The sequence below is a fragment of the Astatotilapia calliptera genome, chromosome 6 (genome assembly GCF_900246225.1).
Source record: "Astatotilapia calliptera chromosome 6, fAstCal1.2, whole genome shotgun sequence".
Classification (NCBI taxonomy): domain Eukaryota; kingdom Metazoa; phylum Chordata; class Actinopteri; order Cichliformes; family Cichlidae; genus Astatotilapia; species Astatotilapia calliptera.
The window spans coordinates 597,987-621,285 of NC_039307.1; the positions used below are offsets into that span (position 1 = coordinate 597,987).

The following is a 23,299-nucleotide window of genomic DNA, read 5'->3' on the forward strand; positions in this document are numbered from 1 at the left end:
TGCCGGGCGGGGTCGGCGCTCCAGGAAATGAGGCTGTTTGTGTGCTGAGTAAATCCAATAACTCCTCCCTGCTCGTGCGCAGCGGCGAGCTCGCTTACAAACACACCTGCAGACGCCAGTGAGGTGAAGCGTGGCCTCCTCAGTGTTCTGTGATCACTTTGACTTCAGCTCGCCGCGGCCTCGTGCATCACCCGGTGATCTGCGTCAGACCTGAGCGGGTGAGGGATTCCTCCTCTTCCATCTCCTCAGCACTGAGGAGACGCAGGAAGCTTACGTATAAAATCAGTTTTAATAAATGACGACTGATCACAAATACACGCGCTGTCACGGCTGATCGGCGTGGCTGAATCAAGTTTTTGGGCTCTGCGGCACCTGCGAGGCCCACTGGGGGCAGCACTGAGTCGGAGGCTCGGTTTGGAGACTCTTCTGTGGTTTTCGGTCGTCGCTCCTCTGTCGTCATGTCATCGTACTAAAAAAACAGAGGAGGAGGAGCTAAAATGTGGAGACGTTCTTGACACTTTCTTGGGCAGAGCAGCGTCGTGGCGTGAGCCAGCTGCTGCCTCAGACTGGTGACACACACCTGTTGCTCCCATGGAGGGCCCCACGGGGCAGAGGGATAGATGTGGTGTGTCCACAGCTGTGCCTGTCAGGAATGCTGCGAGGGTGTGTGTTTTTATTCTCAGCTGCTTCTTCTTCTGTGCCTGTTTGTTTAACGGCAGCTGTGTTTCTTCTTCTCTGGTCTTTAACATATGACTCTTTGTCCTCGACCTCGCCGTGTGGGATGATTATTGACGCTATGGATGCAGAGCTGTCCCTGACCTCCGACCTCTGCGCTCAGACTCTCAGGCTGGGCTGTTTCAGGAAATTGGGTCCATTAGCGTCCCTCGGGACTTCCTCTGAGTGCTGTAATGGCTGCTGCCGCCGCTAAGGCCTATAACTCTGATTCCATTTGCTCCAGTCAGCTGACTCAGGCAGCCAATGGGAGCAGGGCACACACAGACTCATTACATTACCCACAATCCTCTGCTGCTGAGTGTTTAGTGTTTGACTACATAAAGGGCGCATTCTGAAACTTTCTCTGGAAGGTTCCTCACTGAGAGACGTGACCATGATCGGAGCGGTTCCACATCCCCAAACACCAAGGAAAGGAGCTTCAGTGCTTCCTTTAGAGTAGGACACACCGAAGCATCCTTGAGGAAAGGAGAGGAGATAACACCGTCCCATAATTCACATCGACAGGCCATCCGACTGTCCATGAAAACTGTCGACGTAATAACCGAGGCCGAGCAGCTGATGTTCATCCATAAGCTGCTGATGTGTTTATAGTGTTACAGTGTAACCTGTGTGTAACAGCGTTTGAAGCGACGTTTAAAATTCTCTCCTGGGAGTGAAGCAAACACGTGCATAAGGCCCAAAGTGCTGCTGTTCACAGCTGTCAGCACAGACTCTGTTTGTCTCTGTGAGGCAGTAAATCGGACCCAAATGTTCCTCCGGCTTTAAAATTCCCGCCTCTGTGGTGCAGGACGTTTACACAGGCTGTTCTCGTTCATATGACCTCCACCAAACAACAGAACACGCTGAGACAGAGGACGATGCACGTTTGTAGTTTCAACACGGCGGACATCCTCACACCGTCAAGGAGAGAGAGTGTGAGGTCGTTCCACTTCTCTTTTCCTAAGTCCTCAGCAGGAGGTGAGGAAAGGAGACAGGAGGTACCTTTGGAACACACCCTGTTTGAATGATTCAGTTACAACCAGCTGATGTCGGGTGGTGGTTTGTTTACAGGCGGGGCTTCTTCAGCTCACCGAGCAGACGAGGGCTGGGTTACAGCTCCTCCGGTGGCCGAGCCGGGAGAACAGCAGCACATTCCCCGACCCGCTGGGAGGGTGTGACGTGTTTCGGAGCGCAACACAAAAACGATTTGAGCCGATTGCAGCAGGAAACAGATGATTTTAGCCCCGAAGAAGAACAGTGAAAGCTACACATGAAAAGTAACAGAAGCAGGAAGAGGTGTGTGTGTCTGTGTGTGTGTGTGTGTGTGTGCGTGTGTGTGCGTCTGTGTGTGTGTGTGCGTCTGTGTGTGTGTGTGTGTGTCTGTGTGTGTGTGTGCGTGTGTGTCTGTGTGTGTGTGTGTGTGTGTGTGTGTGTGTGTGTGTGTGTGTGTGTGTGTGTGTGCGTCTGTGTGTGTGCGTGTGTGTGTGCGCGTCTGTGTGTGTGAGTGCGTCTGTGTGTGTGTGTGAGTGCGTCTGTGTGTGTGTGTGTGTGAGTGCGTCTGTGTGTGTGTGTGTGTGTGTGTGTGTGAGTGCGTCTGTGTGTGTGCGTCTGTGTGTGTGCGTGTGTGTGTGCGCGTCTGTGTGTGTGAGTGCGTCTGTGTGTGTGTGTGTGCGTGTGTGTGTGAGTGCGTCTGTGTGTGTGTGTGTGTGCGTGTGTGTGTGAGTGCGTCTGTGTGTGTGCGTCTGTGTGTGTGTGTGTGTGTGTGCGCGTCTGTGTGTGTGAGTGCGTGTGTGTGTGCGTGTGTGTGTGTGTGTGTGTGTGTGTGTGTCTGTGTGTGTGTGCGTGTGTGTGTGCGCGTCTGTGTGTGTGAGTGCGTGTGTGTGTGCGTGTGTGTGTGTGTGTGTGTGTGTGTGTGTCTGTGTGTGTGTGTGTGTGTGCGCGTCTGTGTGTGTGTGTGTGTGTCTGTGTGTGTGTGTGTCAGGGCGAGGAAAGCTCAGGCAAACTCCTGTTTTTAGGTCAAAGGTCGCTCGCTGAGACGCAGGTTGTGACCTCTCTGTGACCCACATTTCCTGTCTGCTCCGCAGGTTTCAGCCAGAAGCCGTCGATGTGGACGTGTCCCCGCTGATATCGAGGCGCGTCAGAGGTGAACGGTCAAGATGACGACGGTGGCCGCCGAGTACGACCGCATGGAGCTGCAGCAGCAGTACAGCGGCAGCAACGACACGGTGAACAACCGCTGGGACGACGACTGGGACAACGAGAACAGCTCGGCCCGCCTCTTCGAACGCTCCCGCATCAAAGCGCTCGCAGGTAGGAGCCCGGCCGCCATCGGCACGCCTCACAGCTCAGCAGGAAGGAAGTGATGCAGCGCTTCTGGTGAACAGACGGTCTGTGGAGGCTGAAATCTGTTAGTGATTATGGATGATCGATACGTAGAGCTGATTTACAAGAAACTGTTTCATATGAATCAGAACGTTTATTAATGTTGTTATCCACCACCGCTGACGGCTTACCTGCACAGACCTGCGCAGGTAAGCTGTGTTTCTGTTGATGTGCTGCTGTGACTCAAAGCATCCTGTGGAACATGTCAAAGAAACATACCTGAGCAACCACGAGAGCACAACTGACATGTGCTGAGTGTGGTGGCTCGGGCGCACCGCGGTCAGCAGTGTCGCCTCACAGCGTGGAGGTGGTGGGTTTGAACCTCATGGTCCTTGCTGGGTTTGAGTAATGAGTCACGAGCCCGGCCTGTCACATGACTGTGTTTACATGCAGGCTGGAGGAGGAGTCTTGTTTTCAGACAAAAGTCCTTTTTACTTCTGTCTTCAGGTATTTTATTGTGAAAGGACACCTGGCGCCCTGCTGATGTCATATCTCGGCTTGCTTCACTGTGAGCTCTTCATCAGCTGAGATGCTCGCAGGTTCATTTCCTGCAGGACTCTGCACTCCAGGTGACTGAGTGATGTCAGCAGGCGCTAAATCTGATTGGCTCTCAGGCTCTGTTGGTGAAATGCACTTTGGGAGTCGTAGTCACAGCTTTGGATTCTGTTTGGAGCAGCACTGGTCCTCAAAAAGATAGACATGCAGGGATGTGTGTGTGTGCACAGGATGTTTGTTCCTCACTTCCTGTCCTTTGTTCAGGAATGTGAAGAAACAATGAGGGGAAACACCCCCACCTCCTCGGCCCCCACCCCTTCACACCCTAATGACATCATGCTGAGGCTGCACCGTCATTGGCCAACACATTCCAACACACTGTAAAAAGTCTGAGCTGAAACTGGAGTCAAACTGGGAGCCATCAGCCGAGCTGCTGGGACAGCTGGGAGTGTCTGAAATCTGGAAATGAAAAGTAGAAACTTTATTTTCAGTTTTTACTCTCAGGCTGTCGCCATGGTTACACAGCTGTCAGTGTGTAACTAGATGTGTGCAGGTGCTGGCTGGTCTTCATCTGTTCTCGCGTCATCATGTGACGCCTCTCAGGTATCAGTGCATTCTTCTTCTCACAGGACGCACAGGTGCAGCGTGCAGCTGGAAAGGTCTGTGGGAAGTCCACTCCCACTGCCAGGAGCTGATTGGTTGGTCAGCAGCTATGAGCTCCTCCATTAAAGCAGATGTTTGTACCTCTGATGTGTTTGGGTCACCTGCAGCGCCCCCTGCTGTTTGCTGTCTGCAGGTGAAGCAGCCTTTGATCTTTTAGTGAATCCGTGTGACATTCAAGTGTTCAGCTGAAGCTGGGAAATTATAGATATCCACTTTTTACAGTGTGTTTGGATAGGGAGCGTCTGTGTGTGTGTGTGTGTGTGTGGAGGGAAACAGGACAATCAGTCAGATCATTGAGCAGGAAAGAAGAATGAGCGGCGTGTAGCTGCAGCGAGGGCAGGGCAGACACACACACGCAGTCCCTGTCGCTCACCGTCCTGTGGCCGTCACGGCGACCTCTGGACTCTCATTACTGCACCTCTCGCAGACACGAGGGCGTTTTCCCTCTCGCTCCGATCGCACTTCAAAGGAAGTTTTTGCTGTTGTTTTGAGCCGTGGCTGTTTTTTCTCGGGGTTTTAGTGAAGTTTCACACTCTCGCCGTCCTCACGTTCAGGATCAGCTGACAGTCTGCGTTCTCTGGTTCGGTTTGTGGACTCGAGCCTGTGTTCAGCTTTTTAAAACTGCGGTGATGAGGGCAGGTGTTCCTGTCTGTCAGTAAAAACCAAAAACCTGATTTTGGGCTCTGAAACTTCTGAAACGACGGCTGAAGCGATGACTTCGCTCTCGGTGGGCTGACGTGCAGCGGAGCTCGTGGTTTATGATCGGCGTTGCTAAAATCGGCCTCTTAGTCCTCAACCGTGATGGAGGAGCAGCAGCTCAGCTACAACGTGCTGGAGGGTCGCTTCAAACAGCTACAAGGTAAGGAGGAGGAGCCGAGGGTCAGAGGTCGTGGCGGCAGAGGGCGTGGGTTCGGTTTCATGTAACTGGTCAGGGTGGTGGTTCCCAGTTGGGAGGCTGGGACCCTTCAGCGGGTCCTTGAAGGAACTGGATTGGGCACAGGTCTTGGATGTTCTTACCTGCAGACTCGCCGTGCAGCTCGGACCTCGCTGCGCGTCCATGTCTTTCCTGTGTGTATGCGGATCTTTTGCGGTCTTATTGGCTGCTGCACAAACGTGTCAGTATGAGTTCCTGTGTGGCGTGGAATCGCTTCAGCATGTAAATCTCACGGATGTTAAGCAGTTTCTGTCACATGGTGTTGCTCTGCTGCTGCCACTAGGAGGCGCTGGGATGTTTACGCAGTGTTGGTGTGCAGATCTCTCCGCGCCAGGACCCGGACTGGACAGAGCGCATTTGGGCTATAAGTACTTCCTGTGAACTGCCTTCACGGAAACGCCGTGCTGCACGAACACTGTTTAGGAAACATGCTGCAGGGGGCGCCGTGGAGCCAGGCTGGCAGGCCGTAGGTGTTGATGCATAAACTTTATTTGTGTGGAACAATAAACGGAGCCATCACCCAGTCGCTTCGGTGCTCGGGTTCTAAAGCTCCGCCCACAGAGCTCATCACTGCTGTTTTAAAGCGGCATGATTACAGGCGCACCTGGGTGTCTGTGGGCGTGTTGGGCGACCTTCGACCTGCTCCTGGTTAAAGTTTAAGCGCTCACTTTTACTGCTGGGCTCAGTGACATCATCACAGGCTGTCACACCTGCCCGGAGCACAGGTGCACGGGGTTCAGTCCAACTTCCTGGTGTTTCCATGGAAATGTAAGCAGCAGAGCAATGAATAATTCTGCTGGTAACACAAATAATAAAACACTTCCAGAAGAGTTTAGCAAAGACACAAGCACGAGCGTGGCACAGTAAACAGAGGCCCACCTGGTCTCACCTGGTGTCAGTGGTAACCAGTTTAGGCCTGCTGACTGAAACCAGTCATGACGCTGAACCAAACACTGCGGTTGGCTAGTGGCGCCGTTGCTATCAGCAGCGCAGCGTCTCCACAGAGACAGCGTCAGGTCTGCAGGTCCAACAGCAGCGTCGGAGCCGCAGCATCGCCGGCGTAACCAAACAGGAAACAGGCGGGACAACAGGAGTTTTACTTTGAAGGTTTGAGCTGAGTCCACTTCCATCCTCGTGAAGCCCCACCTGTTAGAGGCGATCAGCAGCTCTCAGTTCTGCTCACGTGTTTGCCTGAATCAGCCTGTTTTAGCTCCTCCCCCTTTTGGACAGCCGTCTGTGTGGTGTCGCTGCTTTATTATAATTATTACAGCTGTTGCTGTTTCCTGTCTGTGTGTTTAGAGCAGGTCGCTGCATCGGTGTTCACATGCACCGAACATACAAATACAAACAGCAGGTGGGCGGGGCTTATGTGCCTGATAAGAGTGTGAAAACTCTGATCAGGTGCCCAGACTGAAACGTGTGTGTGTGTGTGTGTGTGTGTGTGCACAGATGAGCGGGAGGCGGTGCAGAAGAAGACCTTCACTAAGTGGGTGAACTCTCACCTATCCAGAGTCTCCTGCAGGATCACCGACCTGTACATGGACCTGAGAGATGGACGCATGCTCATCAAACTGCTCGAGGTCCTCTCCGGGGAGAGACTGGTAACACACACACACACACACACACACACACACACACATAAACAGTCCTTGCACTAAAATCAACACCAGAAGAAGAAACCCGGCCTTCACTGATCTGATCAACTGGAACTTCCTGTCCAGGCCGTCAGGATGTCTGATAGAGCGCCCCTGCTCAGCCTGTGGCTGCGAACAGTACTGCAGCTCCTGTAGAGCGAGATGAGGGAGGAGAGACACTTCTATGGGCTTAAATTGTGGCCATAAACGTTTTGTACTTGTAAATCAAATGCGTGTTTGTGAACTAAACTGAAGTTTTGTAGCCTTGTAAAAATAAATTTGTTAGAAAGATTTATGTTTGTGCATCTACAGATCAGTAGATGCGCTCAGGTTCCCTGGATGTGGGAGAGTTTCAACTTACACGTACAAATTTTGACCCGATTTTTCTTCCTGTCAGCTGATTGGCCAATGTCACCTCAATCACAAATTTAACAATCCAATCAGAGCACAGATGGGTTTGGCTGTTGGAGGGGTGCTTTACGGAGCTGCAGGTCCTGAAAGAATAAATGCCTTTTACATGCCAGCCCAGTGTTTTCCTTCATCACCATGAAAACAGTCTGTGTGTGTCCGAGTTCAGTGATTTTGTGTCACAGGTCTACGTGCTTAGACAGAGACCTCCAGAACCTTTCTCTGTGGACCCTGGGGGGGCAGTGTTGTGGACATGACACAGTCTTCACTAGTGGGGATACTTACAAAGCTTTCTGGTTATGAATTAGCATACATGTTTTTATTGAACATTTGAAGAAACAGCAAAAAAAACAGAAACTCTTGTAGAGGAGATAAAGTCAGAGATAGAAACGACAGGTGCATCTAGTGCAGGTAGAGCTGCTGCACACAGAGCCCAGCAGCCAACGCAACAAATCCTGGATCCTTGGCTTTTAGTTAGCAGTTAGCATTAGCAGCACATCCTGCTCTGATGTGAAAGGACCTTCATGCTGCGCACTGTGACTCACAGCCATGGTCCCGGGTCAGCCCTGACTTTGTGTTAAACTAATCCTAAAGTAATAATGGTGTTTCTAACCACTGATATAGCACAACTTTATCCTTTCAACAGCTGCTGAAAGTTAGGGGACCTAGCTGCTATCGGATATTTATATAGCGATCCTCCAGCTTCAAACTGTATCACCCTTCAAGGACCTGCAGCTCCGTAAAGCACCCCTCCAACAGCCAAACCCATCTGTTCTCTGATTGGATTGTTAATCAATCAACCAATCAGCTGACAGGAAGAAAAATCGGGTCAAAATTCGTACATGTAAGTTGAAACTCTCCCACATTCAGGGAACCTGAGCGCAGAGTTTACACGTAGTGTTTTCCTCTGTAAGCAGACCTTCACAGAAACATTTGTAACTCGCGTAAATATTTTTTAAAACACAAAGTCTCATCTGTAGATGCACAAACATAAAATTTTCTAACAAATTTATTTTTACAAGGTTACAAAACTTCAGTTCACAAATACGCATTTGATTTACAAGTACAAAACATTTATGACCACAATTTAAGCCCATATGCTTCTGTGTGCTCCGCCCCTTTTGCCCAGATATTTCCAGAGGACGTTTCCTGTGTGTCAGACGATGTCATGTGATGTCACAGCGGTCGGTCATGTGACATAAGTTTCTGGATGAGCTTCCCGAGATTTTTAAAGCGATGCTTTATTTGACGTGCGATCAGAGTAAGTCCACATTCGTGCTCCTGATGACCTCCTGGAGGGTACAGCAGCTCACAGGAAGTGACCTCAGAGTTCAAGCAGGTGTGCCTGACTTCCTGTTTTCCCTCTGAAACATTAACCTGTTTCCGTTTGAGACGGTGGACTTGTTGGCCTCAAGGAAGGCTGTGGTCCAGCTGCTGCGCTTCCTCCCACTTCCTGTAGGCCAGGAACGCCTCGCCGTCCTCCCGGGCCAGGAAGACAAGACGGTGTCTCCACTTCCTGTTATTTTGGAGACGTCAGTGGGAACCAGACACATATCCTTGCTTCAGTGTGTGATTATTGCAGCTTTTATTGTGAAAGTCTGCCCTCACAGGATGTTCATGATTTTGGATCTACACCTGTAGATCACCTGACTCTCTGCTCCTCCGCCTCCAGCCAAAGCCAACCAAAGGGCGGATGCGGATCCACTGTCTGGAGAACGTGGACAAGGCGCTGCAGTTCCTGAAGGAGCAGCGGGTTCACCTGGAGAACATGGGCTCCCACGACATCGTGGACGGAAACCATCGGCTCACGCTGGGCCTCATCTGGACCATCATACTCCGCTTCCAGGTAAGCACGCGTCACAGGTGTGACCTGTTAGAGCACAGACTCAGGAGATTCCTGCAGGGCCACAGGTAAAAACGGCAGACAGGTGGAGGTGTTACTGTTCTTCCTCTTGCCCTCAGATTCAGGACATCAGCGTGGAGACGGAAGACAACAAAGAGAAGCGATCGGCCAAAGACGCCCTGCTGCTGTGGTGTCAGATGAAGACCGCGGGGTGAGGCTCACCTGCAGCACCTGCGTAGTGTCAGTGAGGCCGAGCTCAGGTTAACCTCTGCTTCCTGTCTTCTTCCTCAGGTATCCCAACGTCAACATCCACAACTTCAGCACGAGCTGGAGGGACGGCATGGCCTTCAACGCGCTCATCCACAAACACAGGTAACCCCGTCGTCCAGGTGTGACGATGCGGAGACTCGTCCCTGTGAATAAAGTTTTGTGTTTCTCGTGTTTTCAGGCCTGATTTGATCGATTTTGACAAACTGAAGAAATCCAACGCTCACTACAACCTGCAGAACGCCTTCAACCTGGCGGAGCATCACCTGGGCCTCACCAAGCTGTTGGACCCCGAGGGTAGGGACCGCACGTTTACCTGAGCAGTTCACCTGAACAGTTTGTATTTGAATCTTCTGTTTGTGCTGCAGACATCAGCGTGGACCATCCCGACGAGAAGTCCGTCATCACCTACGTGGTGACCTATTACCACTATTTCTCCAAGATGAAGGCTCTGAAGGTGGAGGGCAAACGTATCGGGAAGGTGAGTCGGCACGACTGAAACTCTCTTTCAGAGGTCACGAACTCTGCTGGCGGCGCCTCATTGTCTTGGTTTTTGCTTCCAGGTTTTGGACAACGCCATCGAGACGGAGAAGATGATCGAGAAATACGAGTCCCTGGCCTCAGACCTGCTGGAGTGGATTGAACAGACCATCATCATCCTCAACAACAGGAAGTTCGCCAACTCTCTGGCAGGAGTCCAGCAGCAGCTACAAGCCTTCAACACCTACCGCACCGTGGAGAAGCCCCCCAAGTAAGAGCGCTGCGCCTCGCCTTCGCTCTGCCTCCAGTAACGCTACCTGAGCTCTCACCTGGTCTCTGTCCCCATCAGGTTCACAGAGAAGGGGAACCTGGAGGTCCTTCTCTTCACCATCCAGAGCAAGATGAGGGCAAACAACCAGAAGGTGTACATGCCCCGCGAGGGGAAGCTCATCTCTGACATCAACAAGGTGGGAGCCGCTCCGAAGCCGTTTACCTGTCGGTCAGAGCCCGTCCCGCCGCTCGCCCAGCAGAACGCAGACTCAATATGTTTCGTCTCCTGTGAACCCGAGTTACACACAGCGTTTGCAGCTGTGCAGCCGAATCCCAGCAGGGCTGTCGTCCTGCTGCTCGCGTCGGGCGCATGTAGTCGGTTTGTCTTCCCCAAATGATCGAGAGTGACGGCCGAGAGTTTTATCAGTACACGAGTTAACCTGATCACAGGAGGAACTCACTCTCTGATCATGTTAGCTGAAAACTGTGCGTCTGGTGTCCGGAGCATTGAAATAAGAGCCTTCGTCTGACACCTGCAGAGTTCCTTCATGGTGCAGAGCAACATGACAGGAAGACGCCAGAGTCGTTCATAAGAACCAGAACGTGCAGTTTGTGAAGGCAGAAGGACCCGTGCACGAAACGTTTCTAGCAGTTTGTTAGAAAAACAGCTGTGAGCGTTTCTGCTGGTCGGGTCCAGGTGACTCAGTCCTGACCTCGCTCTGCACGTTTGTATCTCGCTTGGAGCCGGCGGTGCTGAGGCCGGGCTCGAGTCTTCTCCCGGGCTCGAACCGTGGAGCCGCTTCGGTTACGTGAAATGTGCTTTTGTTACAGATACACGACGTTTCTAAGACGGCGTGGACTTGTGTACAGACGGATGTTTGCTGCGATGTTAAACTCCGTTAACCCTTTAAGACCTACCATAGAACCAAGTTCGCCAGAGCTTATATTATATTTTTACATGCTGTGGAGCCATTTCTGGGAGCATTTCAAGTTGCTATACATCAATACAACCATTATAGCCCAAATTGTAATAATATGTCTGCATTAAGTGCATAGTAACTACATAAATTGCAAAAAAGTGCAATAAACTACAAAAAAATTAAAATCGTTTTTGTTTTTTTAACATATATTTCTAGTTAGAGAAATTTAAGAGGCTTATCCCTCAAAACTGTAAATACAAAAAAGTTGCACAAACTAGTTTCCCACCACAGGAAATTTATTTTAAGTGTCTTCATAGTTTTATTTTTGAGATACACCAATTTTTATATACTGCAGGAAAAACGAAAATAAGTATTATAGTGCAAATTTGCAAAATAACAGCATATGCATCAAAATAAACTATTTCCAGCAGTGCAATATGAGTCCTCAGCATCCCAGAAACGACACAGAAAGTCATGAAGTCAAACATAAGTTTTAAAAACACCAGTATAGGCTCATAAGGCCCTGATGGTAAAAAACTACATTTCCGCAAAATGACGTCACTTGCGGTTTCGGGCAGGTCATGCGGTCATGTGATAGTTCACGCTGATAGACGTAGGAAGTGTTACAAACAGCTGATCGATCGGCAAAGCGTGTTTCTGGAATATCATGTTTTTGTTGCTGCAAGTGCTTTTATGATGTTTTTGCAAAGCTATATGTGGAAGGAAACTGTGACCGAGGACAAGCTGATGGCATCAGATGTAAGTACAACTCCTCCGGTTTCATATGCAAAAAAAATATTGCGCTAGCTCACGTGGTTGCAGAGCTACGGGATTTAAAAGTAGTTACGCAAAATGGAGCGTGTCCGCTCCGACCGGCTCTAAAGGGTTAAAACAACTCCTACAGAGACTAAATTTACACGCTGTAAATGCTGCTGCGTGGATTTGATGCTGACTTTGTGATCCTGACAGGCCTGGGAGCGGCTGGAGAAGGCGGAGCATGAGCGCGAGCTGGCTCTGAGGATGGAGCTGATTCGTCAGGAGAAGCTGGAACAGTTGGCCAGGCGCTTTGATCGAAAGGCGGCCATGAGAGAGACCTGGCTCAGCGAAAATCAGAGGCTGGTGTCACAGGTAGGAGGACGCAGCAAATCATGTGACCTGCCCACGTTTCTTCACTCGTGATCTCATGACACGCCGCCGTCTCTTCTCTGTCTCCAGGATAACTTTGGCTTCGACCTTCAGGCCGTCGAGGCCGCCACCAAGAAGCACGAGGCGATCGAAACGGACATCGCCGCATACGAGGAGCGTGTCCAAGCTGTGGTTGCTGTGGCAAAGGAGCTGGAGGCGGAGCGCTACCATGACATCAAACGCATCGCAGCCCGGAAGGACAACGTTATTCGTCTGTGGGAGTATCTGCTGGAGCTGCTGAAGGCCCGCAGGCAGCGGCTGGAGATGAACCTGGGCCTGCAGAGGGTCTTTCAGGAGATGCTCTACATCATGGACTGGATGGACGAGATGAAGGTACCCGAACACGGCACTCGGGGTGGGACGCAGAGAAGGTGTCTGAGCAGAAACGTGATCGTCTGCTTTTGGGTTCTAGATGCTGCTGCTGTCTCAGGATTATGGGAAGCATCTGCTGGGGGTGGAGGACCTGCTCCAGAAACACGCCTTGGTGGAGGCAGACATTGCCATCCAGGCCGACAGGGTGAAGGCGGTCACCGCCAACGCCAACAAGCACTCTGCCAGCAACAGCGGTGAGCAGCAGGCGCCTTTCCTCGCCTCTGAGTTTGATTTGAACTTGAGTATTTTTATCCATTTAATAAGGAGGAGTCTTGTTCCTCCGATAGGTGTACTTTTACATTTTCCCTTCCTTCCTGTCCAGGCTACAAGCCCTGTGACCCACAGGTCATCCAGGACCGGGTGGCCCACCTTGAGTTCTGCTACCAGGAGCTGACTCAGCTCGCCGCAGAGCGACGTGCCCGTCTGGAGGAGTCTCGCCGTCTCTGGAAGTTTTTCTGGGAGATGGCGGAGGAGGAAGGCTGGATCCGTGAGAAGGAGCAGATCCTGTCCTCTCTGGAGCACGGTAAGGACCTGACGGGGGCGCTGCGTCTCCTCAGCCAGCAGCGAGCCCTGGAAGACGAGATGAGCGGCCGTGCCGGCCACCTGCAGCACACCATTGCGGAGGGCCAGGCCATGGTGAAGGCGGGACACTTCGGTGCCACGAAGATCCAAGAGCGAATTTCCGACCTGCAGGCTCAGTGGGCAGCGCTGGAGCAGCTGGCAGCGGTGAGGAAGAAAAGGCTGGAGGAGGCTCTGGCCCTCCACCAGTTCCAGGCAGATGCTGATGACGTAGATGCCTGGATGCTGGACGCCCTGCGCATCGTCTCCAGCGGGGAGACCGGCCACGATGAGTTCTCCACCCAGGCGCTGGCCAGGAAGCACAAAGATGCAGCGGCAGAGGTGGCAAGCTACAGACCGGTCATCGACTCACTCCACGAGCAGGTCGCCTGTCTGCCAAAAGAGGAGGCGGAGTCAGAGGAGGTCCGCGGTCGGCTGACCTGTATCGAGGAGCGCTACAAGGAGGTCGCCGACCTCACCAAGCTGAGGAAGCAGGCGCTTCAGGACGCTTTGTCCCGCTACAAAATGTTCAGCGAGGCCGATGCCTGCGAAGTTTGGATCGATGAGAAGGAGCAGTGGCTGAACAGCATGGAGATCCCGGAAAAACTGGAGGACCTGGAGGTCATACAGCACAGGTGGGATTTGTTTTTGACGCTGTAATTTTTATTGATAGTGTTGTCGCAGTTTAAACACAAACATGTTACATTACAGGCGAAATAACCATGCAAGCACACAGTCAAACAAACAGAACTAAAGCGAACAAAAGGTGTGGGTGCCCATTCTAATCAACTGCCACATGCACACCTGCCTTTACTCCGCATACACACTCCAGCTTATATACTTTTATACAGGCATGCATCAATAGATATACAGAGTTATAGACCTTAAATGTTTTGTTCTTCATTAATTTTCCCTGGTGCTGTATAATGTCCACTTCTCCCACAACGAAAATATCTTCCTTTAATCTGAGAAGTAATTTCTTCCATTGCATAGATTCCTCCAACAACATTTAAGCAGTGTTTTGAAGAAGGCGGATCCAGTTTGTACCAGTTTCTTGTTGTAGCTTTCTTTGCAGCTATCAAGTCGTCGTACATAACATACTCTCTAATATTCCCAAGATATACAGTTTTAAAATCGTGTGGTAATTGATAGCCCAACATATTGCCTATTACAAGAATCACGTTCTTCCAAAAATGATGCAGTTTCAGGTCCCAAACACGTGCGTATGACGAGCTTCCATGTTACCACATCTGCTCCAAACTTGAGTCTGCTTACTTTTGATTTTTGGTGTAAGAAAGAATCGAGTAAGATGTTTCCATCCAAATTCTCTCCAGCATCTTGAGTTAGTCGTGTTCTGGGTTTCACACATATCTAACCAGCACAGGTAGGATTAGTTACACAGCACTGCCTCAGAGCAAACCGAAGGCTCTGCCTCCCATTCTACTTTTAAATACTCTAGGAACAACAAGTAGGCCTGCAGAGCGAGAGCGAAGTGCTCTAATAGGGTGATATGGTACTACAAGGTCATTAAGATAAGATGGGGCCTGATTATTTAAGCCCTTGTATGTGAGGAGCAGGATTTTGAATCCTGGATTTAACAGGAAGCCAAAACAGGAGAAATCTGCTCTCTCTTTCTAGTCCCTGTCAGGACTCTTGCTGCAGCATTTTGGATCAGCTGAAGGCTTTTCAGGGAGTTTTTAGGACTTCCTGATAATAATGAATTACAGTCGTCCAGCCTGGAAGTAATAAATGCATGAACTAGTTCTTCAGTGTCACTCTGAGACAGGATATTTCTAATTTTAGAGATGTTGCACAAATGGAAGAACGCAGTCTTACATATTTGTTTAATATGTGCGTTGAAGGACTGAAGTGGTCCTAGCACTGAACCCTGTGGAACTCCATAACTAACCTCAGTGTGTGAAGAGGACTCTCCATGATTAGATAGATATGATACAAATGTACTGTGATACACTGCAACACGTGCACTGAAGCATGATGTGTTCTGGCAGGTTTGAGAGTCTTGAGCCGGAGATGAACAGCCAGGCGTCTCGTGTCGCTGTGGTGAACCAGATTGCCAGGCAGCTGATGCACAGCGGTCACCCGAGTGAGAAGGACATTAAGACCCAGCAGGACAAACTCAATAACAGGTATGACCCGACCATCAGGTACAGAGATTCCTACCAAAGAATAACAAAATCAAAAACATTGACCTGTGAGAGTCAGGTGTGGAAGCTGCCGTGATAACCCTCTGCTCTGCCTCCAGGTGGAGCCTGTTCCGTGAGCTTGTGGACCGTAAGAAGGAGTCCCTGAACTCAGCTCTGGGCGTGCAGAACTACCACCTCGACTGCAACGAGACCAAGTCCTGGATCAAAGAGAAGACCAAAGTCATCGAGTCTACCCAGGAGCTGGGCAATGACCTCACAGGGGTCATGGCCCTGCAGCGCAAACTGACCGGCATGGAGCGTGACCTGGCCGCCATCGAGGACAAGCTCAGTGAAATGCACGGCGAAGCCCGGAGGCTGGCAGAAGAGCACCCCGATCAGGCCAACGCCATTACGGGCCGTCTGGCCGAGATCACAGCCGTATGGGAGGAAATGAAGAACACGCTAAAGAACCGAGAGGAGTCTCTGGGTGAAGCCAGGAAACTGCAGCAGTTCTTACGTGAGCTGGACGACTTCCAGTCGTGGTTATCTCGCACTCAGACCGCCATCGCCTCAGAGGACATGCCCAACACGCTTGCCGAAGCAGAGAAGCTGATGGCCCAACATGAAGGCATCAAGAATGAGATCCAGAACTACGAGGAGGACTATCAGAAGATGCGGGACATGGGCGAGATGGTGACACAGGGCCAGACAGACGCTCAGTACATGTTCCTGCGACAACGGTTGCAGGCGCTCGACACCGGCTGGAACGAACTGCACAAGATGTGGGAGAATCGGCAGAACCTGCTGTCGCAGTCCCACGCCTACCAGCTGTTCCTTCGGGATACCAAGCAGGCGGAGGCTTTCCTCAACAGCCAGGTAAATGCCCGATTAACACCTCCTCCCCTTTCTGCTCCTGCCTGTGCTTTAAAAACTCGCCATTTCTCTGTGTCTGCCCCGCAGGAGTACGTCCTGGCTCACACAGAGATGCCCACGACCCTGGAGGGGGCCGAGGCTGCCATCAAGAAGCAAGAGGACTTCATGACCACGATGGATGCCAACGAGGACAAGATTAACGGCGTGGTTGAGGCCGGTAGGCGGTTGGCCAGCGACGGGAACATCAACGGCGATCGAATCCATGAGAAAGTTACCTCCATCGACGACAGGTGCGCCAAAGCTTCACAGCATGTTCGTTCGCTGCAGAAGAACCTTTCTTGCGTTCTCCTCAGCAGACGTAGTCGGTACATTCCCGTGGTTCCACAGGAAGGTGTAGGTGCCACCCTGACCTTCAGCCTTTCCAGTTGTGCAGGATCCGTCAGTGTGATGAAGGGAATCAATGTGTGTTCTTCCCATTTTGTCACTCATCCAAGTGACTTCTTCAGTCTGGAGTCAGTCTTCGGTTTTCAAATTTTCACTGAAGACGCCAGATGAACAAAATCCACTAGACTAATGAGAAAGCAGCTGTGGAACATAAAGAGCACGTCAAACCATAGCTGTCACCGTGACCCCGGCTCCGGCTGCTGTTTCTGAATCTCTAAATGTTGGGTTTGGTGAGTGTGTGAAGGTCGGTCTTATCTGGGTTTTTTGTTGTGTTTCAGGCACAAGAAGAACAGGGAGGCTGCGGTGGAGCTGCTGATGAGGTTGAAGGACAACCGAGACCTGCAGAAATTCCTGCAAGACTGCCAGGAGGTCAGTCTCTGATACGAAGCCGTGCTTTAGACGCCAAAGGCAAAACGCACTCTCTGAAGCAGGGGCGTCGTCGACAAGCGCAGCGCTGTGGTTCAGACGGCGTCCTGTGATATCATCGCCTGCGTAACACTGTGTTCTGTTCTGTTTGCAGCTGTCTCTGTGGATCAATGAGAAGATGCTCACGGCTCAGGACATGAGCTACGACGAGGCCAGAAACCTGCACAGCAAGTGGTTGAAGCACCAGGCCTTCATGGCCGAGCTGCAGTCCAACAAAGAGTGGCTGGACAAGATCGAGAAGGTACCGCCGTTCGCCTGAGCAGGGCAGCCAATCAGCAGTCACTCCGCTCACACAAAAGATAAACGAGAGCATGCACGACTCACGAGCTGCAACTTTATGCCCGTGTTTGCCTCAGGCAGGTGTTCTCTGAGCTCGCTGCGAGAGAAGCTACTAAAACACATGCTAACGCTGACCGACGGTGCAAAACTGAGCCTAAAATATACAAATTAAACATTTCATCATATAAATGAGACCCCCAGTGACCTTTAACCTGACCCAAGTGTGTCCTGACCTCAGGATGGCACGCTCCTGGTGTCGGAGAAGCCGGAAACGGAGGCGGTGGTGAAGGAGAAGCTGTCGGCACTCCACACCATGTGGGAGGAGCTCGAGTCCACCACGCAGACCAAAGCTCAGTGTCTGTTTGACGCCAACAAGGCCGAGCTGTTCACTCAGAGCTGCGCCGACCTCGACAAGTGGTTGGCCGGCCTCGAGGGCCAGATCCAGTCCGACGACTACGGCAAAGACCTGACGTCCGTCAACATCCTGCTGAAAAAGCAGCAGGTACGTCCTCCACTCACCTGAATGCAGAACAGACAGGTGGACAGCTCAATGTGAGGTTTGATTTTACTCATATATACAGCTATGACACCTGCAACACCACACCTGTAACACACCTGTGACACCTGTAACACCACAACAGTAACACACCTGTGAAACCACACCTGTAACACCACAACAGTAACACACCTGTGACACACCTGTAACATCACAACAGTAACACACCTGTGAAACCTGTAACACCACAACAGTAACACACCTGTGACACACCTGTAACACCACAACAGTAACACACCTGTAACATCACAACAGTAACACACCTGTGACACACCTGTAACATCACAACAGTAACACACCTGTGAAACCTGTAACACCACAACAGTAACACACCTGTGACACACCTGTACCACAACAGTAACACACCTGTAACATCACAACAGTAACACACCTGTGACACACCTGTAACATCACAACAGTAACACACCTGTGAAACCTGTAACACCACAACAGTAACACACCTGTGACACACCTGTAACATCACAACAGTAACACACCTGTGACACACCTGTAACACCACAACAGTAACACACCTGTGACACACCTGTACCACAACAGTAACACACCTGTAACATCACAACAGTAACACACCTGTGACACCTGTAACACCACAACCGTAACACACCTGTAACATCACAACAGTAACACACCTGTGAAACCACACCTGTAACACCACAACAGTAACACACCTGTGAAACCTGTAACACCACAACAGTAACACACCCGTGAAACCTGTAACACCACAACAGTAACACACCTGTGACACACCTGTAACATCACAGCAGTAACACACCCGTGACACCTGTAACACCACAACCGTAACACACCTGTAACATCACAACAGTGACACACCTGTGACACACCTGTAACACCACAACAGTGACACACCTGTAACACCACAACAGTGACACACCTGTAACACCACAACAGTGACACACCTGTAACATCACAACAGTAACACACCTGTAACATCACAACAGTAACACACCTGTGACACACCTGTAACACCACAACAGTAACACACCTGTGACACACCTGTAACACCACAACAGTAACACACCTGTGAAACCTGTAACACCACAACAGTAACACACCTGTGACACCTGTAACACCACAACAGTAACACACCTGTGACACACCTGTAACACCACAACAGTAACACACCTGTGACACACCTGTAACACCACAACAGTAACACACCTGTGACACACCTGTAACACCACAACCGTAACACACCTGTAACATCACAACAGTAACACACCTGTGACACACCTGTAACATCACAACAGTAACACACCTGTGAAACCACACCTGTAACACCACAACAGTAACACAGCTGTAACATATCACAGATGTTGTGCAGCTGCAGTTGAACTGCAGTGGTGTGACAGCTGTGCCTCTATGCTTGCAGATGCTGGAGAACCAGGTGGAGGTGCGACAGAGAGAGGTGGTGGAGCTCCAGAGCCAGGTGAAGGCTCTGGGGCAGGAGGTGAAGGACACGGACGAGGTGGACGGGCGAAGGCAGGTGGTGGAAAATAAGTTTCAGGAGCTGCTGGAGCCGCTGCGACGTCGCAGGAACTTCCTGGTTGAGTCCAGAGAGGTTCACCAGTTCAACCGGGATGTCGAGGACGAGATCGTACGTAAAGTTCACACGCCATATTTTCAGGGGCGCCATCGCTCACGCTCACTGTGCTCTCACTCCTTTACAGCTGTGGGTTCAGGAGAGGATCCCTGTGGCCATGTCCACCGACCACGGCCACAACCTGCAGACGGTCCAGCTGCTCATCAAGAAGAACCAGGTAGGACTATGTTTGCCTCGCTCACAGCATGCTCTGTTTGCTGATGACGGTCTGACCTCTGTGGGCGTAAACATCCCCAGACGCTGCAGAAGGAGATCCTGGGCCATCAGCCCCGCATCGATGACATCCTGGAGCGCAGCCAGAGCCTCCTGAAGGAGGAGTCCTCCAACGGGGATGCGATCCGCCTGGCCGACCTGCAGCAGCTGTGGAAGCGGCTGATGGAGGAGGTGGAGCGTCGGCACGGCCGGCTGGAGGAAGCGCACAAAGCCCAGCAGTACTACTTTGACGCCGCCGAGGCCGAGGCCTGGATGAGCGAGCAGGAGCTCTACATGATGTCAGAGGAGAAGGCCAAGGTGAGTGGGCGGGGCTTACATCATACACAGCTTCCTGTGAAAGTCAACTAAATTAAACACTCACATTAGAAGGGTGAGAGCAAAATCATTACCGTTACAACTGTTTGCTCCAATCAGGACGAGCAGAGCGCCGTCACCATGCTAAAGAAGCATCAGATCATGGAGCAGGCGGTGGAGGACTACGCCGAGGCCGTCCACCAGCTGTCCAAGACCAGCAGAGGGCTGGTGGCCAACGGACACCCGGAGAGGTGAGCCACTTTTAGTGACATCACACCTGCATTACATGACAGGAAGCAGTCAGACAACATCAGGAAGCCAGCTGCGACACTTCCTGTCTGTCGCTACATCAGTGTGAGTAGTTTAACTGTGTGTGTGTGTGTGTGTGTGTGTGTGTGTGTGTGTGTGTGTGTGTGTGTGTGTGTGTGTGTGTGTCAGCGAGCGGATCAGCATGCGTCAGTCTCAGGTGGATAAGCTCTATGCCGGCTTGAAGGACTTGTCGGAGGAGAGGCGGGGCAAACTAGATGAGAGGCTCCGCCTCTTCCAGCTGAATCGAGAGGTGGACGACCTCGAGCAGTGGATCGCCGAGCGCGAGGTGGTGGCCGGGTCACACGAGCTAGGACAGGACTACGAGCATGTCACCGTGCGTACCGATTGTACTTCCTCTGAGTGTACTCTGTCAAGTATTACATACTGACCTATGATCCCTGCCCGCTGCTCAGATGCTGCAGGAACGTTTCCGGGAGTTTGCCCGGGACACCGGGAACATTGGACAGGAGCGCGTGGACGCCGTGAACCGGCTGGCAGACGAGCTGATTAACGCCGGGCACAGCGATGCGGCCACGGTGGCGGAGTGGAAGGACGGGCTAAACGAGGCCTGGGCCGACCTGCTGGAGCTCATCGACACCAGGACGCAGATCCTCGCCGCCTCCTTCGAGCTCCACAAGTTCTACCACGACGCCAAGGAGATCCTGGCACGCATCCTGGACAAGCAGAAGAAGCTTCCGGAGGAAGTGGGCCGGGACCAGAACACGGTGGAGACGCTGCAGAGGATGCACACCACCTTTGAACATGACATCCAGGCCCTGGGAACACAGGTCAGTGTGGGGACACTGGTTTTATTGGGAGTCACTTGGGCACAGCTTTTTTGGGGGGGGGGGGGGGGTTGTATCTGAGGTGTGCAGACAGAGCCCAGCGCTCTCAGAGAGCGCCGGGCTCTCTGAGCACGTTATTTCCAGCCAGAAACCAGCCACAGCTTCCTGTTCAGCTGATCAGCCGTTTAAAGGTCACGTGACTTAAGAATTACCAGACATGTAAACTCCCACGCAGGTCACCTTTCCTTATTAGGCGATTTAAAGTCAGAGCACCTGACTGAAACATGCAGGTGTACGTGTTATGACCTTTGACCCTGTGTTGCAGGTGAGGCAGCTGCAGGAGGATGCGGGGCGCCTGCAGTCGGCGTATGCCGGAGACAAAGCAGACGACATCCAGCGCAGGGAAAGCGAGGTGCTGGAGGTGTGGCGGAGTCTGCTGGAGGCGTGTGACGGACGCCGGCTCCGCCTCCTCGATACCGGGGACAAGTTTCGGTTCTTCAGCATGGTCCGAGACCTGATGCTGTGGATGGATGACGTGATCCGGCTCATCGAGGCCCAGGAAAACCCCAGGTAGGTCCGTGTGCTGCACAATGGTGGATCCTCGCCTCACGGCGGCCTCGCTAACAAAGACGTTTGTGTGTCCAGAGACGTTTCGTCGGTGGAGCTGTTGATGAACAACCACCAGGGTATCAAGGCGGAGATCGACGCCCGCAACGACAGCTTCACGGCCTGCATTGAGCTCGGGAAGGCTTTGCTGGCCAGGAAGCACTACGCTTCAGAGGAGGTGAGCTGAGACACTGATGGCCGCTCAGGTGATTGTCAGCTGACGAGCTGAAACACAGACTGAGAGAAGAGAAGGAAAAAGGTGCTGAATCAAGAAAAGAAAGTTTAATGACCAACAAAAGAATTGTTAAAGTTAAAGTAATGATGAAATTTGGAAAATGAAAAGAATTCAAAAATAATAAACCCTGGTCTGTGTACAGCCATGGGCAGACGTTTCATCCACTGGTCACAGGGAGCAATGCCCGGTTGTTTTGGGTTTTAATGGTGCAGTGCTCTTATTTTGAAAGCCTCACCTTTACTAGGACAAACACACCTGGGTCACCAAAGTCAAACAGCCAAACAGGCACGACAGAGGCAAATAAAATCAGGGTTGAACTGCAGTCTGTAAAGTCTATAAATAAAGCTGAGACTGAAAGGAGCTGAAAATATTTTCCAGATTAAAGAGAGGCTGCTGCAGCTCACCGACAAGAGGAAGGAGATGATTGACAAGTGGGAGGACCGATGGGAGTGGCTGCGACTGAGTAAGGCTTACTTCCTGTTTACCGTCCACATGAAACATCCAATTAAAATGATGATCAAGTGGCTGAAAGGTCATAGGTCAGTGCTGACTCATCACTGCAGGGTACTACAGTGATGAGTCAGCACTGATGAAGACTCCCCAGGCTCTTGCCCTCCTTTAACGAACCCGACTGACCAATCAGGACACGCTTCAGTTACGCTCAGAGAACAGCTTAGAGTCTGCATCTGTGTGCACGATGTCTTCACCTGACAGCTGCAGGAACTGTTCTCACTGATCCTCAAAGAGCAAAACATCAACCAGCAGTTTGTGAGACAGACACAGCAGAACAAACAGCCACAAAGATACAAAAAGACCAGAAAGATACAAAAAGACCAGAAAGATACAAAAAGACCTGAAAGATACAAAAACAGCCACAAAGATACAAAAAGACCAGAAAGATACAAAAACAGCCACAAAGATACAAAAAGACCAGAAAGATACAAAAACAGCCACAAAGATACAAAAAGACCTGAAAGATACAAAAACAGCCACAAAGATACAAAAAGACCAGAAAGATACAAAAAGTCCAGGGGCCTGTTCTTCGTACCGCGCTAAGTAAGTTAGCTGGATTTGATTGTTGACGATTTCGCGTGATCTTGGATCGTTCGGTTCCCCGAAGCTCATCCGGGACTTGCTGTCATAGCAACAGAGCCGTAAGCGTAAACCTGCTGGGGAGCAGGTTTACTTTATGTAAACAGGATTAGATCGCGGCCACGCAGGTATGCCCGCGTCATTCATACGAAAGCAACAGCGATATTCCACCACTGTTTCACCATAAATAAATAACATCACTGTAACCAAAGATAATGCAGCACCTGATCCATTTATTGATTTCACACAGGTCATTTCCTAAAAAAGGGAAATGTA

The 23,299-nt window shown here is 51.2% G+C and overlaps 1 protein-coding gene across 4 annotated transcripts in view; it reads left to right on the plus strand.

The window, feature by feature from the left end:
* The window catches only part of LOC113023486 (spectrin beta chain, non-erythrocytic 1-like), a 30,781-nt gene that overhangs the window by 1,786 nt on the left and 5,696 nt on the right, over positions 1–23,299 (plus strand). Inside the window, exons 1-30 of one of the 4 annotated variants that reach the window (XM_026169515.1) lie at positions 931–1,692; positions 1,786–2,010; positions 2,799–3,024; positions 6,638–6,789; positions 8,903–9,076; positions 9,193–9,284; positions 9,365–9,445; positions 9,522–9,637; positions 9,709–9,821; positions 9,904–10,091; positions 10,170–10,287; positions 11,980–12,138; positions 12,226–12,528; positions 12,608–12,761; positions 12,890–13,760; positions 15,135–15,272; positions 15,389–16,145; positions 16,230–16,432; positions 16,865–16,955; positions 17,107–17,253; positions 17,530–17,793; positions 19,259–19,483; positions 19,557–19,646; positions 19,727–19,999; positions 20,117–20,247; positions 20,435–20,639; positions 20,719–21,093; positions 21,416–21,660; positions 21,736–21,874; positions 22,310–22,394. In XM_026169515.1, the coding sequence (XP_026025300.1) occupies positions 2,871–3,024; positions 6,638–6,789; positions 8,903–9,076; positions 9,193–9,284; positions 9,365–9,445; positions 9,522–9,637; positions 9,709–9,821; positions 9,904–10,091; positions 10,170–10,287; positions 11,980–12,138; positions 12,226–12,528; positions 12,608–12,761; positions 12,890–13,760; positions 15,135–15,272; positions 15,389–16,145; positions 16,230–16,432; positions 16,865–16,955; positions 17,107–17,253; positions 17,530–17,793; positions 19,259–19,483; positions 19,557–19,646; positions 19,727–19,999; positions 20,117–20,247; positions 20,435–20,639; positions 20,719–21,093; positions 21,416–21,660; positions 21,736–21,874; positions 22,310–22,394 (6,043 nt within the window). In that variant the 5' untranslated portion in view covers positions 931–1,692; positions 1,786–2,010; positions 2,799–2,870. Of the gene's footprint in view, positions 1–930; positions 1,693–1,785; positions 2,011–2,798; positions 3,025–4,525; positions 5,114–6,637; positions 6,790–8,902; positions 9,077–9,192; positions 9,285–9,364; positions 9,446–9,521; positions 9,638–9,708; positions 9,822–9,903; positions 10,092–10,169; positions 10,288–11,979; positions 12,139–12,225; positions 12,529–12,607; positions 12,762–12,889; positions 13,761–15,134; positions 15,273–15,388; positions 16,146–16,229; positions 16,433–16,864; positions 16,956–17,106; positions 17,254–17,529; positions 17,794–19,258; positions 19,484–19,556; positions 19,647–19,726; positions 20,000–20,116; positions 20,248–20,434; positions 20,640–20,718; positions 21,094–21,415; positions 21,661–21,735; positions 21,875–22,309; positions 22,395–23,299 lie in introns of those variants that run through there. The other 3 variants (XM_026169514.1, XM_026169513.1, XM_026169516.1) reach the window with 3 other exon arrangements.